This window comes from Hemitrygon akajei, chromosome 8 (genome assembly GCF_048418815.1).
Source record: "Hemitrygon akajei chromosome 8, sHemAka1.3, whole genome shotgun sequence".
NCBI classification, from domain to species: Eukaryota; Metazoa; Chordata; class Chondrichthyes; order Myliobatiformes; family Dasyatidae; genus Hemitrygon; species Hemitrygon akajei.
The window spans coordinates 69,831,050-69,849,234 of record NC_133131.1 but is presented as its reverse complement, the minus strand read 5'-3'; the positions used below and the strand labels follow the sequence as shown (position 1 = coordinate 69,849,234).

Genomic DNA, 18,185 nt, shown 5'->3' with positions numbered 1-18,185 from the left:
ACAATTTCAAAACAAGTGCGATTTTTAAGAATTGAACCATTGCTCTAACAACAACAACCTTACATGCTCCTCAACATAGCATGGTAGCATAGCAATTAGTACAGTGCCAGTTCAGTTCCATTCCTGACGGTAAGCAGTTTGTACATTCTCCCCATAACCATGTGGGTTTCCTCCAGGTGCTCCAGTTTCCACCCACAGTCCCACAGGTGTACAGGTTAATACGTTAATTGGTCACGGGCATGCAATTGGGCAGCATGGGCTTGTTAGGCTAGAAGAGTCTGTTTTATCTTTAATAAATGAAAAAATCTTTAGGTCTCTTTTTTAAACCATTCTTCCGAGAATGGAGAATACTTTTTCATATCTCCCATTGGATTTTTCATATCATATTCCACCAAACGTTGAATATTCCACCAAAGGTCTGCACATATTGGTCACTCTTGTCGTTAAGTAGTTGAGGCAGTAACTTGGATGCGAATGTTTAGAGAGTTTTAGTAATTCAGTTTAATAGGAAGTTGGAAGTACCTGGTCAAATGGAAATCAGGTCATTTGCTGCAGATTAGATATTTACCTGGGACTATATGGCTCACACATCCACTGGATAGAATTTCCAGGTTCATCAGTAAAGTCAGCAATACGTTATTTATAATGGGGAAATTGAGGTGAGATAGGTAAATATGCAGTTTTAAAAATAAGCTAATTACTATTTAATGATTAGGTAATTTCAATCTTGTAGTTTAAGAGCTTATAAGAGAAATGGAGACATTTTGATACCCTGGGTGAAATTAAACTGGTTAATAATTCAGTTTTATAGGAGGGACACAAGCAGTTCATAAATGAGTGTTTGCAATCAAGTCACGCTTAACCTTGCCATCGATATCACAGGCAAAGATGCATAAACTGCAACTTCATACCTTGAGTATGAAGTCTCAGATCATAAGCAAGGAGGATTTTTTGAGAAGCACGTAAAAAGTGCAATTAATAACCTTTACTCCTGGGGGTAATTTAAATCAGCAATGTGAAAATGACGCCTGGTGGAAGGTGCTGAAGAAAGTCAAAGATTAATATTAGGTGGATTGTTTGACCCAGCCAATAAAATATTAATAGAGTCATGGAACACTACAGCCCAGAAACAAGTCCTTTGGCTCATCTAGTCCGTGCTGAAATCTTAATCTGCAACCGGATGATAACTCTCCCATCCACGTATCTGTCCAAATTTCTCTTCGATGGTGAAATTGAACCTGCATCCACCATTTCCACTGGCAGCTTGTTCCGCACTCTCACCACCCTCTGACTGAAGAAGTTCCTCATGTTCCCCTTAAATATTTCACCTTTCACCCTTAACCCATGACCTCTAGTTCTAGTCTCACCCAACCTCAGTGGAAAACGCCTGCTGGCATTCACTCTATGTATACCCCTCATAATTTTGTATACCCCTCTCACATTTCCCCTCATTCTCCTACGCTCTAGGGAATAAAGTTCTAATCTATTCAACCCTTCCTTATAACCCAGGTCCTCCAATCCTGGCAACATCTTTGTAAATTTTCTCTGCACACTTTCAATCTTATAGACATTTTTCCTGCAGGTAGGTGACCAAAGCTGCACACATTGCTCCAAATTAGGCCTCGCCAGTGTCTAACACAGTTTTAACATTACATCCCAACTCCTGTACTCAATACTTAGATTTATGAAGCACACCGTTCCAAAAGCTTTCTTTACGACCCTATTTACCTGTGATGCCATTTTCATGGAATTATGGGTCTGTATTCCCAGATCCCTTTGTTCTACTGCACTCCTCAGTGCCCAACCACTCAGTCTCACTTACCCTGGTTTGTCCTCCCAAAGTGCAACACCTCACACTTGACTGCATTAAGTTCCATCTGCCATTTTTCAGCCCATTTTATCATCTGGTCCAGATCCCACTGCAAGTTTTGAGAGCCTTCCTTACTGTCTAGTGCACCACCGATCTTGGTATCATCTGCAAATCTGCTGATCAGGGTTATTACATTATCATTCAGATCACTGATATAGATGACAAACAACAACGGACCCAGCACCAGTCCACGTGTCACACCACTAGTCACAGGCAACCAGTCAGAGAGGCAACCATCTAATACCACTCTCTGGCTTCTCCAGCAGAGCTAATGTCTAATCTAATTTACTACATCATCTTGAATGCCAAGTGACTGAACCTACTTGACCAACCGTCTAGGTAGGACCTTGTTGACACCCTTCTCTTCTCCATGGAGTCAAAACCTATGTAGACAACATCCACTGCCTCGCCCTCATCAACTTCCCTGGTAACTGCCTTCAAAGACTCTGTAAAAATTGGTTAGACATGACCTACCATGCACAAAGCCATGTTGACTATCCCTAACGAGGACCTGTTTAACCAAATACACTATCTCAGAATAGCTTCCAGTAGCTTACCCAGTAGTGACGTCAGGTTCACTGGCCTCTAATTTCCTGGCTTATTCTCAGAGCCTTTCTTAAACAACGGAACAACGTTGTTAAACATCACTGCTAGGGTCCCTAACATTTCAACACTAGCCTCCCACAGGGTCTGAGGGAACACTTTGTCAGGACCAGGGGATGTATCCTTCCTAATTTGCCTCACGGCAGCAAATACCCCTACAGTAATCTGTATACAGTCCAGGAGCTCACTACCTCACCTCTATAGACACTGTGGCTGTCTCCCAAGTATACAACAACACACACAAAATGCTGGTAGAACACAGCAGGCTAGGCAGCATCTATAGGGAGAAACGTCGACATCGCTTCTCCCTATAGATGCTGCCTGGCCTGCTGTGTTCTACCAGCATTTTGTGTGTGTTGTTGTTTGAATTTCCAGCATCTGCAGATTTCCTCGTGTTTGCTCCCAAGTATACATCTGTGATTTGTATTTATCACTGCCCATGATTTTATTTATGCGACTACAGCCAAAGTGACGGTGTGATGAAGGTAAGGTTTAACATGAGGTGCAGAAACAATGCTGATAAGGGAACTAAAAGTGTGGGCTGGAGACAGCAAGGTTGTAGACAAGATGAATTACATGTGTAAGGCAGGGTGAGCAGGTGAGGTGTGAATGCAGATAATGTGACACACTAGTGTGAGGTGTGTCTGTAATAGTGGTATGGCTGGTGTGAGGTCAGTGTGAGTGCAAGCAGTCATGATGTTTGAAATCTTTCACTGAAGATGAAAAATTAAAAGTGTACCTGCTTGCAGTATTCTGTGGAAAATAGGTGTTAAGAGAGCAGTGGAACTCTCCTTTCCGCATTCTCAAACATCAGGTACCCTGCTGGTGCTCACCTGCAAGATGGTGAAGTTCTCTAGCACACTGTTCATCATGTACTTCTCTGGTAAATGCTTGAGCTTGTGGATGAAGTTGATCATGTATTCACACATTGGGGAGCGGTGAATCCGATACACAAACCTTCCATTCTCTAGCCTGGCATACTCTGTCTGTGGGACAAGATTTAGAAGTATAAAGTTCATCTGAAAGTTAATCATTAAGGCTGCAGGTGGATCAAGAACACACACTATGATGAAGGAACTACTAATCTTTCCCACCTTAATATTTGTTGCAGGATTTCCCATTACAGGATTAAGAGGCCAAGACACTAACAGAATCCCTTAGGAACTGTTGCCAACCCTCCCTACTGCTTGGGTCAACGGACCATCGTCGCTAACATTCAGAAAGGAGACAACAGCCTGGAAGTTCCTTTCAGAATGCTGTAAAATTACCATACAGCTGAAATTAGGCATGGTCTGTGGCTGAAGAAATCTGCGTCCTCTTTGTGCCCAGTGGGAATTCTTTCCAGCAGGACCTTCTTGCCAATAGCAATATTATTTTCCAGTATAGTACAATAATAGATAAATTAACTGAAGACAATGGAAATATTGAGGCCTGGAAGATAAGCCATGATCATAAATATAAGGTTCTGCAGATGGTTGAAATCCAGAGCAACACACACAAAATGCCTGAGGAACATTGACTGTTTATTCCTCTCCGTAGATGCTGCCTGACCTGCTGAGCTCCTATAGCATTTTTTGTGAGTAGGACATAATCATACGGAAAGGCAGCATAATCTTGAGGGGCTCTTGCTCCTCCTAGTTTCTTAAGTTTTTAATGTACTGATTACTGACTGTCAAGTACTTGGTAAGCCAATAATGCAAGAAAAAAATGCCCTGTCTCAGCATAAACGTTTCTTTTTGACGCTGTATGTTCACTATTTTTTCTTAATTAGAGCTTCACCACACGTTTCTGCAAAATTTTCCACAGGGGCTACTTACCTCCACCTTCTCTACCACTTGTTTTCCAAAGGAGCAGACCTTCGTGGAGCAAGTTATAGTCATGTTCTCAGAGCTGGTGTACTGGCTGCTGACTCCATAAAAGGCCCCAGGTCCATCCTGGATGTTGCTGTTAAGGTCCGCCTGCAAAAATGATGCACAGAATTGAAATAACTTGCACTTATGTAGCACCTTAAATGCCATAAGACATCACACAGCAGTTTGCAGGAGAAGAGTGAGAAGCTTGGGCCAGATCGTGCTCTACTGACCCATGCTTTGGGGTTGCCTACCATAGGATCCTTGTCCACACTTACTCTTTTCATCTGCCTGCTTCTGAGGATCAGCTATGGAAGTTGAAGAAATGCTTACAGTCCAGCCTGTTGGCTTTCTGACAGCTTGTGCTGTTAGACCAGGGGTTCCCAACTTTTTTTCATGTATGCCATTAACCCCTACCATTAACTGAAAGGTCAGTGGACCCCCAAGTTGGGAACCCCTATTTAGACTGTCTTTTCCACTGTCTATAAGTAATTACGAGCAGCACAGACATTTAAAACAGATTAAATACACCTAATCACAATTTTAATGAAAATATGAATATTGATAAGCTACTTGTCTTCCTGACAGAATCACCATTGGACCCATGTCTGAGTTCCGAGGTACAGCAAAAGGTCCTGTGTCGGCACCTCTGATCTCTAGCTGGTCCAGGACGTCTGTGCTGCAGCGGGCAGACACTGACGTAGCTATTGCATTAACTGGTTGACAGCAGGTATTGATTCATTGATTATTGTAAAGTCAGCAATCTGCTGCAGTGGACAAAAGGAATTGTGTTGTATTTATACTGCACTCAAATTATGACCAGCATGAACCCAAAAGGGAGGCAAGTTTTGAAATAGAAACAAAAACTGCTCAAGACATTTTATTCTTTCCATGGCACTTTGTTTTTATTTCAGATTTCCAGCACATTTTGATTCTGAACTGGTACATAGCACATTAGTCGTTTGTCCATCCTACTGGCTGCAGTCTTTCATTGATCCTGTTTCTTGGATTTACTGCAAGAAAACAAATCTCAGGCTTGCATATGGTGGCATATACAGTATGTACTTTGATAATAAATTTACATTGAACATCTGCAGTTTGTTTTAAAGTCTTATTTTTTTTCCAACAGACATTTTCCATTAAATTAATAAATACCTCCACAAATTTCATCTGTCAAATTTGTTTACGATGTGGGTTCAGGAACTGAAACAAAGGGATCATGTAAAATGCGGTTCAGCTGGTGGAGCTGTTGCTTCACAGTTCCAATGAGCCAGCTTGTCCTGACCTCTGGTGGTATCCGTATGGAGTTTGCACTTTTCCCTCTAGGACTGACTGCCTAACCTCCAGGAGTTTGGCTTCCTGACATATCAATTCAGAATCACAATCAGTTTTGTTATCACTGACATGTGCCATGAAATTTGTTGTTTTTATTTATTGTGCAATACATCAAAATGACTAAGTAGTGACAATCCATTGCTACAATAATAATAATGAATAGATAATGAAAAGATAATAAGTAAATAGTTTAAAAGACGATATACGAGGTGGTGTTCATGGACTGTTCAGAAATCTGATGGCAAAGGGAACAAAGCTGAGTGCAGGTCTTCAGGACTCTGCACCTCCTCCCTGATGACAATAATGAGAATAGGAAATGTCCTGCCTGGTGAGGGATATCGTCTACTTGAGACACCGCCTTTGGAAGATGTCCTTGCTGGTGGGGAAGTTGAAAGGCTAATTATTATTATTAACTCCCCCTACTGTGTAGATGAGTGAAATCATCTGGGGAGAGTTGATGGAAATTTATGAAGAATAAAATGGGATTAGTGTAGGGTTAATATTAATCGGCGATTAACTTGGACTCAGTTAACCAAAGGGCTTGTTTCCTTGCTGTATAACTCTGTTACAATATTGGCAAGATTTATTCCAGTGCTGTGAAAAAAACGACATTTTGATCCAATGTGCAAGACCAGGACGAGGACTGCACACTATGTGCTATGTGCCAGAGACACAAAGGAACAATGAGGGGGGACTGGATCCATCACGCAGGCTATAATATTCCACCGGCATACAGTTTCCACCATCATTCACTGCTCTCCCATCACTAGTACAACTGTTCAGACATGTATTTTGTTGCTTGTCTGCAGTGACAGTGGGGTCAATCAGCCATCAGGTGTCAATTGGAAGGCAGGAAGGGGTAGAACTGGAATAAAAATAATCATTCTCACAATCAGTTGGAAAACTGATCATGCACCAAGTGCAATAACTTAAGGTTAATTGCCTAAGCATCCTAGTGTACCCATCAGGTTCACAACAGTGGCACAGCAGTGGGCTGCGAACTGTTCTTTTGTTCATTGGTCTCCCACTTGGTGTAGAACGTACATGGAATCAAAAACTGCCACCCAGTTCTTGAGGCCAGGCTTAAAAAAAGTTTGTCCTTGGTCACAGACCCAGATGGGCCTGTACTACTTATAGGTAGGGTTGGGATTTCTGGACTCCTGCACCAAAAATGGAGGTTGGGATCGCGAGCAGGACTGCATTCAGACAGGATCAGCACCAACAGCACACTGGGTGAAGGCAGTTATGAGAAGAGAGATATTGTGGAATGGGAAGAGGACTCAGTCCAAGGGCTTGAGTTCCCAACAGTCGATGCCTAATTATTAATCACATGCACCACAGGGGTGAATAATGGCAAAAAGTGCCTGATCAAATTTCACAAACTGAACAAGAAATACTCATTATTGTGTTTCACACCAGAAAGCAAATCAAATTTTAACTGTAGAATGCTGAAGAGTATTATGCAAATGAATTTCTTTACATGTACTCATAAAAATACTTAAGAGGCACTGTAATATATCTTGATCAGGCAGTGAGCAAGGGGCAATGGTAACAATAATTGTTTTCCACAGTCCTTGTCATTTTCATATCTTTTATATTGTTTACAGTACTGGCATGGAGATTAATCTAAAGCCCCTGGCAACACCAGCACAGATGTTATTTAAAACTACTTCATTACCATAGCAACTATGCAATAAAAACCTCTGCAGTTTACCGAAAAACATTCACAAATGTGTTAAGGTATGATGCATTGGCATTTTGATCCAACTTAACACATTATTTTACTTAAAAGGGCTTTTCTTTACATTGTCTTTTGATCAAATAGATTTTGAATTGTAAATGTTTTGCTGAAGTTCCATCTGTTTCATATCTATAATGTGTATAAAATAGCACACATCAAAGTTCTACTCAGCGGAGCAGATGATTCCCAAATGTAATTGTAGACATGCAGCTAGTGAATGAAGTCAGGACGTCCTAGGCTGCATCACTGAAGCACAACATTCCTATTTATGAAAGTCCGACCTTTTGTTGGGTGTTGCTAACAAAGCCAATGCTTTACCGCATGAGAAGGTGGTGATGAGCCTTTGCGCTGCTGGTTAGGGAGATCCAGGATTTAGACCCAGAACCAATGAAGGGATGCTGATCATTTCCAAGTCTTGATAGTCTGCAGTTTGAAGCTGCAGATGATAGTCCTCCCAGGTAGCCTGATGCACTTCTTCTTGTTGAGAGAGGTCAAAGGTTTGGATGATAGTTGGCTGAGGAAAGTAAGTAACTGAATTGCATTTTGTAGGTGATACACACTGCAGACACAATGTGTTGGTAGTGAAAGGAAATGAATGTTTTGTTTTGGTTGGCATACTAATCAATCCAGTTGCTTTACCCTGACTGGCACTAAGTTTCATGGGTGCTTTTGGAGCTGCATTTATCCAGGTAATTGGAAGATATTCCATCACACTCCTCACTTGTGCTTTGCAGGTGGTGGAAAGGCCTCACCCTCTCAGGGGTGAGTCACTTGTTACTAGACAATCTGACCTGTTCCTACAGCTTTGTACTTAGGTGGGTGGACAAATTAACTTCCTGTTGTATAGTGACCCCCCCCCCACCAACAGCCCCCTACCCCTAGAATATTGCTGATGCTGGATTGGGCAATGGTAATTCTTTTGGATGACAAGGGTGGACAGATAGACTTTCCCTTAATGGAGATGGTCATTGACCGGTAGGTGGAGGCGCAGATATCACCTGCACGTATTTGGTCATACTGGCTATCATTTGCTCTATTCCAAGCTCGGCTACAGAAAGAGATTGCAATACAGAAAGAATAAAAGATTTAATGATGTCCTTCAAGCCTCCTGGGAAAAAGTGTAATGTTCCATTGATTCCAAAGAATCCCTGGCTAATGACCACTCAAAATGAAGGAGTATTGTTAACGAGTCTGTGCCAGGAACACACAGTAAGTGCTGGAAAGAGCTCATCACCTCACAAACTAGTACCTGCCTCCCTATGTGGGCTTGTCCAGCCCTGTTTGGGGAGAAGGCGGAATCCGCAAAAGTTTAGTAGAAACAAGTCATATTCAAGTAATGCTTTACGGGCCACTGTCTGAAAGGAGTTTGTATGTTCATCCCCGTGGCCACATGGCTTCCTTCGGGTGCTCTGGTTTCCTCCCACATTGCCAAGACGTACAGGTGAATGTTGGTGAGTTGCCAGCTTGATGCGCTGGCAGTGGAAGCACGGAGACACTTGTGGGCTGCCCTAAACACATTCCCGGACTACACTGACCATTGCCCCGGGTGAGGCAGTTCACTGTATGTTTCAATGTACATGTGACAAACAAGTCTAAGTTAGAAAAATAAATCAATTAAACTCAAAAGGAAAAGAAGAGTTATACATAACAACTTAAATTTAAATTGTGACCAGAATATTTAATCTAAGCATGCAATTACTAATCCAATAACAACATCTGATAGCAAAATAAATTTTGGGAAGTTGGAGCATGAAGGAGAGTTGACAGCCTCAGTGTGCTCCTCAACCTCAGAGTGCAAGTATGAAGGAAAGTGAGAGACAAGAAATATTCCTACCCAGAACTTCACTAAGAAGAAAGCGTTCTGTGGTCCTTTCTCAAACAACTCCTTTAGGCCTCCCTTTTTCTCAGGGAATTTATCGTAGATCTGACGGATGTCCACAGCCTCCAATAGCGGGTCACTGTAGGATGGGTTTGTTTGACCAATATGTACGAAGAGGTGCTTGTTATACTGTAAATAAAGAGATGTTCGGGTTACATTTCACTCCTCCAGAGACTACAAACACCACCTGCCCAGTCATAGCATTATCAGAACTCTTACAACTGAGGTCATTGAGCTAAAGGCCCTCTAGAATGCATTCTAGGCTGATACAGCAGTGCAATATTGAGGGAGTTTCCAATGCAAATTAAACATTAAACCACACAAAATAGAAGAGCAAGAGAATTCTCTGCAGTGTTCCACCCAATATTAATCCCACAATCTTCTCACAGAGAATGGTGAATGTCTAGAATACTCCTCCCTGGAATATTATGTGGCTTACATCACTGGAAATATTTAAAGAGGAGGTAATAAAGCTATGGGGTTTGCATGTTCTTCCTGTGAACCAGATGCTCTGGTTTTCAACAAAGTCCCAAGACATGAATTTAATTGGTCACTGTGACTTCTCTGAGGCCATACAGTACTGTGCAGAAGTCTTAGGCACAAATATATAGTGAGGGTGTCTAAGACTTGCACTGTACTGTATTTGTCAACATGGAGTGGAAAGTGAGTCTGCAAATCTGGTGGGAGCAGAGGATGTTGGGAATGGCGAGGGTGGAACACTGTGGGAGGAGTGTGAGACAGGTGGCAGAGAAGGAGTGTGAGGGGTGGGTGCAGACACACTCAGCCCTGAGATACCAGGCAAGGTAATTTGTTACCAAATAATTCATTTACCGATCATGACAGAATGTCTCCCTGGTGTTTCTCACTCCCTTCCCCTTTTCCCAACCGTGATTCCCCTCTCCCTGCCTCCTTCCCACTCTCAGTCCACAATAGCGATCCATATCAGAATCAGGTTTATCATCATTCAAATGTCATGGGTCTTTTTTGCGGCCGCAGCAGTACAGTGCAATGCATAAAATTCCTACGGTACTGTGCAAAAGTCTTAGACAACCCAACTATATATACATTATGTAGCTAAGACATTTGCAGAGTACTGTATGTAAGTGTGGAATTGAGGGTATGTTGATAGGAATGTGGAGAAATAGAATGGATTTAATGTAAAGCGATGTTCAGTAGTCTGTGTGGACTTGGTGACTACCAGTATTGTATTAATCCATGACTCTTAGCACCTTTGTTGCTAGAAGGAGATTCTGTCATCCAACTTAAAGTGATTTGCTTTCCCATCCTCTCAAAGGGAAACCGCAGCCTTGCCAATCCAGGTGAGAGGGAGATGGTTTGAGGACGTGTCCTTACCGTGTCTGGATCTCTCTGCACTTCCACAAAGGCAGAGTATTCCAGCAGCCTGAGCTTAGAGGAGGCAATGGTTCGGTCCTGCCAGACTGGGATTGTGGCAGGAGGTGTGAGAGGGACCAAGGGTTCATAACCTGCACAATAAATAAAAGTGGCAAAGTTTAAGAATGTGGTTTGACACCATTCAGTTTTGGTTTGTCAGATTAACCAGCCCAGAAAACACGAATAGGAAATTAGGTATCAAAGTACAGGTCAGGTGAAGGATCTCGATTCAAAGCATCAACGTCTATTTCCCTCTGCAGATACTCACAGACCTGCCAAGTTCCCCAGTTTGACTTTTACTCCAAACTCCAGCATCTGCAGCGTCCATCAAACTACAAGTCTATTTTACTAGCTGGAGTCAGCAGGACTACTGCCTCCCAGTGCAAGATGGCATTGAGAAAGATGGAATTACAATGTGGCCAGAGGCAGCTGTCTCACTGTAACCTTTCTGCAGTCGGAGTATTAGTTAAGCTGATGATCAACTCTTCCTACCTAGGAACAGGATATGGCCACTCAACTCCAGCCTGTGAAACATAGAAACATAGAAAATAGGTGCAGGAGTAGGCCATTCGGCCCTTCGAGCCTGCACCGCCATTCAGTATGATCATGGCTGATCATCCAACTCAGAACCCTGTACCTGCTTTCTCTTCATACCCCCTGATCCCTTTAACCACAAAGGCCATATCTAACTTCCTCTTAAATATAGCCAATGAACAGGCCTCAACTGTTTCCTGTGGCAGAGAATTCCACAGATTCACCACTCTCTGTGTGAAGAAGTTTTTCCTCATCTCGGTCCTAAAAGGCTTCCCCTTTATCCTTAAACTGTGACCCCTCGTTTTGGACTTCCCCAACATCGGAAACAATCTTCCTGCATTTAGCCTGTCCAATTCCTTTAGAATTTTATACATTTCAATAAGATCCCCCCTCAATCTTCTAAATTCCAGTGAGTATAAGCCTAGTCGATCCAGTCTTTCTTCATATGAAAGTCCTGCCATCCCAGGAATCAATCTGGTGAACCTTCTTTGTACTCCCTCTATGGCAAGAATGTCTTTCCTCAGATTAGGGGACCAAAACTGTACACAATATTCTAGGTGCGGTCTCACCAAGGCCTTGTAGAACTGCAGTAGAACCTCCCTGCTCCTGCACTCAAATCCTTTTGCTATGAATGCCAACATACCATTTGCCTTTTTCACCACCTGCTGTACCTGCATGCCCGCCTTCAATGACTGGTCTACAATGACACCCAGGTCTCGTTGCACCTCCCCTTTTCCTAATCAGCCACCGTTCGGATAATAATCTGTTTTCCTGTTCTTGCAACCAAAGTGGATAACCTGTGCTGTCATTTCATTCTATCCCGGTGGTGTTCTGTATTGCATCTTTCTCTGGAATAACTTCAACTCTTGACTGAACCTCATATATGCTAAAGGTGAACTACTGATCTTCTCAGGCTATCCACTTTACCTGAACTGTGCTTTCTCTGTAACTTTAACACGATATTCACTCTTTCACCCCTTTTGTCCTTCTTCAATATACAGAATGATTTGTTTGGATGATATGCAAAGAATATATTTTCCGTCTATCTTAGTACAACAATAAACCAATTACCAGCTCTCTACATCCTTTGACAGGCAAAAACCTATGAATTTTCACCAGGTTCTGCACGAAGATGTGTGTCACCCAGGTGCAACAGCACAGTTGCACCAGGAGTGAAGTCAGATAGCCGGCCTTGCACAGCAGACTTTACACACCTACTGCACAAGCACACAATGGCTTTCCATCTGCTCACACCCACTTTCTGAGGTTTGCAGAGAAACCCACTGTGCGGCTGGTGGTAGGGGCAGCTTGGTAGAGAAAGGCTAGTGCCAGAAATGTGAGCAGTGAGGGTGGAGCTGTTTGGAGGGTAGATCAGGAAGAGATTGTGACAGGGTCATCGATCCAAGTTGAGTTGGGCATAAATCAAGAGCGGGGTGGTAAGGGTGCAGGTTGCGGAGAGAGGAAAGATGGTGCAGTCAGGGTTCCTTAGAGGGTGAATAGGTGAGGGTTGGAGGGAGTCTGGGTTCAGCTCCGTTGGGGAGGTGATTAGATATCAAAGCGTTTTTAATAATATACTGTTGTTGAGCACCATGAAAAATCTCTTAGAAAGTCTTCCACTGTTCCTCAACTGTCCCACCATATAGCTTGTGTTTCTAGTTCATTAGCCAGCTACTCCCTCATTCTGTTATAGTCCCCTTACTAAGGCATAACGCGCTGGTTTTAGATGGAACTATTGCCCCTTCTATTTGTATGAGAAATTCAATCACACTGTGATCACTCTTTCCCAGGGAAACTACAACATCATTAATTTTATCTGTCTCATTGCCCAGGACCAGATCTATTTACCCTCTTATGTTCACTAACATGCTGTTCGCGAAAGGATTCACAGATGCATTCTATGAAGGCCTTCTCAAAATTGCCTCAATCAACTCAATTTGCCCAATCTGTGTGTAAATTAAAGTTCCCCATGACAACTGCCATTCCATTCTTACGTCAGTCATTTCTTGGTTTATTGGCTGAGCCACCGCAATGTTACTATTTGGTGCAACACACACAAAATGCTGACTAAGGATCTCGGCCCGAAACATCGACAGATGCTGCCTGGCCTGCTGTGTTCCACCAGCATGTTGTGTGTGTTGCCTGAATTTCCAGCATCTGCAGATTTCCTCATGGTTACTATTTGGTGGCCTATTTATCTCCTGGCTCCCTAAATTCAGCTCTTTGGATTGCCTCCTGGTTTTCCCCAATATCGTTCCAGTACCTAGATGGACAACAACAACAACTCTCCAACAACGACGTTCACCCTCCCCTACCAGAACTCCCTGCAGTCACTCTGAGTCATTCATGATCCTTACATCCGGGAGGCAACACACCAATTGGGAGTCCTGTTTGCGGCAACAGAGTCTGTCTATTCTCCTTACCACGGAATCTCCTACCGCCATAGCTCTGGCACCCATGTTACTGTGATCCTGGGCTGCTGCAGGCTTTCCCTGATGAGCCATCTCCCCCATCTGCATCCAAAGTGGCACATCTGTTTGCAACGGCAAAGGTACTACCTTCCTGCTGTCTGCCGTTCCCCATCTTATCCCAGGCCATTCAACTGCAGTGTGACCAATTCAGTAAGTGTGCCATCCACAACATTCCCAGCACAAAGTGAATCCGTGCACAGCTCCAGGCTGTCAAGCTTTGAGGGGGAAAAAAGATTTTTAAAAGTACATTGGGCTGGCTGCAAAGTTAACAGGTCTCACAGTGACATCAGACTTATGTCTGTGTGGCTTCGTACAGCTCCAATGCTGTATTTAAGTTTGTTGATGACCCCACTGGATCAACAAATCAGCATGTAGGGGGGAGATTGAAAATCTGGTGTCACAACAACAACCTCTTACTCAGCGTCAGCAAAACCGAAGAGCTGATTATTGATTACAGGAGGAAGGGGCCGGAGCACACTGCCTAATATGGAAACTCCAATTCCCAGGAACGGGAAAGGCTACAGAAAATGCTTGGTATAGCCCAATCGATCATAGGCAAAACCATCCCCAGCACTGAGTACACTTACAAGGGGCACTGCCCACACGAAAGCAGCATCCATCAAAGACTGCCACCATCCAGGCCATGCCCTCTTCTCACGACTACCACTGGGCAGGGGGTACAGAACACTTAGGTCCCACGGCACCAGGTTCAGGAACAGTTATCAGCCTACAACCGTCGGGCTCCTGAACCAGCGTGGGTAGCTTCATTCACACCCCTCTGAATGGATTCCACCACCACGGCTCATAGTCATGCTAGCTGAACTATTTCTACTTGCACAGTTTTCCTTTCATTTCACGTCGGCTGTTTACACTCTGCTTCTGTATGTTCTGCATTATTTTGCATTGTATTTCTTTTCTTCCAGTAAACGCCTGCAAGAAATTGAATCTCAAGGCAGTATTTGGACACCATAAATGTCCTTTGATAGTAAATTGACTTTGAAGTTAGGAAGCGTGAGCCATGAGCTCTGTACTGGTATCCATGTGCAGGGGGCCAGAACTAAAACACAGCATTGCGCGGGCAGAGCCAATCCTAATAACTTTACAACTCTTACAGTTGATAAACGTTTCACTGAATGCTTATCTAGACCAATTTCTCTAAACTTTCGTTGCATTACCTTAATCACTTGGTGAGAGGCAGGCGTCAATCTGGAGAAGAGTTTATCCCATGCCTCCTAACTCCTAGATCTACTAATGACCTTCCTTTGTTGGATGACAAGGAACCACCGTGCGGATCTGTTTTCCAGTCGGACACGTTAGTGGCATGTTAGCATGTCATTACGTTTGAATCCCAGCCACTGGAAACAGGAGACATGGAGATATATACCAATGGCATGTTAGCGTCTACTTAACAGGAGACAACATACTTACTTGTAATAGGTGGTGGTACCGGAGGCTGAATTGAATACGATGGTTGAGCAAAGGGCTTCACACTGTAAAAGGAACAAAAATGAGAAATGGTTAGCGTCCTCGTGCAGCAATGGCATTTAACAAAGTGGGAGTCTCGTCACAATCCTGTAACAATGTAGACAAGGTTCTCCAGGGTCCAATCCAGCCCTCACCTCGTTAAACTAAATGCAGTGTATGTTGCGCTAACTTGGGTGACTACAACTCCCACTTAGGCGAGCCTCAGGTTGTAAGATACACGGGATTAACAGGACAGTACATATCCACATGAAGGTGCTGGGACTGCAATGATCATCTACAGGAGCTGGAATGCTATGCCGAAGTTGCAGAAGATGCTGTTGAGACCAAATTTGGAGTATGATGTGCAGTTCTGGTCTCTCACCTGCAGGAAAGTTTTCAAGGCTGTAGCTGGGACTTGAGGACGCGAGTCCTCAAGGTTGAATAGCTTAGGACTTTATTCCTTGAAGTGTAGAAGAACGAGGGGAGATTTGATTGAGGTATTCAAAATTATGAGGGATATAGGTAGGGGCTTTTTCCACTGAGGTTGGGTGAGACTAAAACTGGAGTTCATGGATTAACGGTGCAAGGTGAAGTGTTTAAGGGGAAAATGAGGAGGAATTTCTTCATTCAGAGGGAAACGAGTGTGTGGAACAAGCTGCCAGCTCAAGTGGTGGATGCAGGTTTGATATCAACATTTGAGAGAAATTTGGCTCAGTACATATATGGCAGGGGGTATGGAGGGCAATGCTCCAGGATTCAGATCAATGGCACTAGGCAGGAAAGTTTTGGCACACAATAGATGGATCAAAGGGCTATTTTTGTACGGTCGTGCTTAATGACGCTATGTCCATTCTAAGGGCTTTCTCCCATACCTTACATCATTCAACCCTTCTGGGTAAGGCACGACGTCTGAATGGAAAAAAAATCACTCGTGCCCTCCCTAGGGAAGACTGCCAATACTAATAAATTTAAATACTTCTAAACTTTGGAGTATCCAAATTTTAGAAGTTAATCCTTATGCTACTGGTAGAGTAATGGCAGAGAAATATATCAGGGTTATTGAATTACTGATGATAAAATCATTTATTTGAATATGTTTGTTTATGAGATATAAACCTCTGGAGATGTGAATAAAGGCCATTTGTGATATTCAAATTCTGCATTCACTTTTCGATCAGCGTGGGTAAGCAGAACTCTGTAAGGACGGACATGTATATTGTATTGATGTGATCCAAAAGCACCGATTAAACCACCTTTGGAAAAGGAACAAAAAGGATGAACATGTCAAGCAAGCAATCATGTGGTGGAAACCCTTAGAAAATGTACAGGGTTGGCAATGGGCAGGTCCATTTGTGGGCTTCAGCAGGAGGTGGCATCAACACAGCCCAAAACCAACATCTAAACATGAGTTCTCACCATCATCACTGAATCTAGAAAGGAAATCCTGAGAAGAGAATAATCAAAGATGCTGGTGGAGTAAAGCATCAACAAAGTGATTTATAAACACAAGAGATTCTGCAGATACTGACTGGTTAAAAAAAAAGGATAAAAAAAATTACATGTTGTCAAAATTTACCATGTGCAAGAACCTTTGTAACTCAGATTTTACACAATAAATTCAAAAACAGGAAATAGCCATTTAACCCATCAGGGCTACTCCCTCTGTGGAATATGTAGAACAATCCCTATTAGAGACCCTTCAGAATTCACCTCCTGAAAGAAGGATTTGTACAAATACCCTTTCACTCTCAAAGAATAAACAGTTTTCCACTTAACAATCCATCCTCATTTCAAAATCCAAACTCTGACTTGCCGTTTGCAAGGCAACATGTTCCATTTATTTCAAATCCAAAATAAAGATTGGCTTTCTTTGTCACTTGTACATCATTTTCATTTTAAAATCTTTTTAAAATTATTATTGAAGATCAACATTAAGTCAATATGTACAATAAAGAATTAAATCAGCAAATAACTGATTAAAAAAGCTAATATATCAATAATAATATGAAAAAATAAAGTGTTAAGAATATTTTTTGAAAGAAAAAAGGAAAAAAAAGAACCCCTACTAACTAACTAAAAAAAACCCATTGGGAGCACAACCCCGGAGCTATACATCATACAAGCTTCCATTAAAAAAAAATCAATCTGCCAACTCAAATCCATTTAAAGAAAAATCGGAAGGAAACCATATTAATTAACTCAAATCAGATGATAGTAGCGGGCGAATGAACCCCACCTTTTCTCAAAATCAAATCGAGGATCAAAAGTTCGACTTCTGATTTTCTCCAAACTAAGACATAACATCACTTGGGAAAACCATTGTATCAAGGTAGGAGCAGAAACATCGTTCCATTTCACCAAAACAGCCCTTCTGGCCAATAATGTAACTAATGCAATTACATGTTGGTCTGATGGAGAAATACCATGAATATATTGAGGGATTATACCAAATAAAACTGTCAATTTGTTAGATTGTAAATTCATTTTTAAAACTTTAGAAATTGTACAGAAAATAGACTTCCAAAAATGTTTCAATACAGAACACAACCAAAACATATGTGTCAATGTGGCTGTCTGTTTTACATCTGTCACACTGGCTATCAACATTAGGAAACATTTTAGACAGTCTCTCCTTTGTCAAATAGCAACGATATACAATTTTAAATTGAATTAAAGAGTGACTGGCACAGATCGAAGAAGAGTTAATTAACTTCAAAATCCGCAACCAATCTTCTGTTATCAAGGTCATGTTAAGCTCTCTCTCCCAATCTTGCTTAATCTTAATTAAGTGAAGGGTAATTGTGTTGTTGTAACAATAAATTACAAATTTTCCCAATAAATTTACTTGTACATCAAAACATACAGTGAAATGTGTCGCCTTTGTCAACGACCAACACAGTCCGAGGATGTGCAGGGGGCAGCCGGCAAGTGTTGCCAGGTTTCCGTCACCAACGCAGCATGCCCACAACTTACTGACCCTAACCCAAAGGTTTTGGAATGTGGAAGAACACCAGGGCACCCGGAGGAAACCCATAGGGTCACTGGGACA

The 18,185-nt window shown here is 42.4% G+C and overlaps 1 protein-coding gene across 12 annotated transcripts in view; it reads right to left on the bottom strand.

The window, feature by feature from the left end:
* The window catches only part of LOC140731963 (transcriptional enhancer factor TEF-5-like), a 295,063-nt gene that overhangs the window by 9,586 nt on the left and 267,292 nt on the right, over positions 1 to 18,185 (bottom strand). For all 12 annotated transcript variants that reach the window (XM_073053977.1, XM_073053985.1, XM_073053984.1 and 9 more), the window contains 5 exons: positions 15,101 to 15,162; positions 10,632 to 10,762; positions 9,234 to 9,407; positions 4,291 to 4,431; positions 3,307 to 3,459 (listed from right to left, as the gene is read on the bottom strand). In XM_073053977.1, coding sequence (XP_072910078.1) covers positions 3,307 to 3,459; positions 4,291 to 4,431; positions 9,234 to 9,407; positions 10,632 to 10,762; positions 15,101 to 15,162 — 661 coding nt within the window. The remainder of the gene's footprint in view (positions 1 to 3,306; positions 3,460 to 4,290; positions 4,432 to 9,233; positions 9,408 to 10,631; positions 10,763 to 15,100; positions 15,163 to 18,185) is intronic.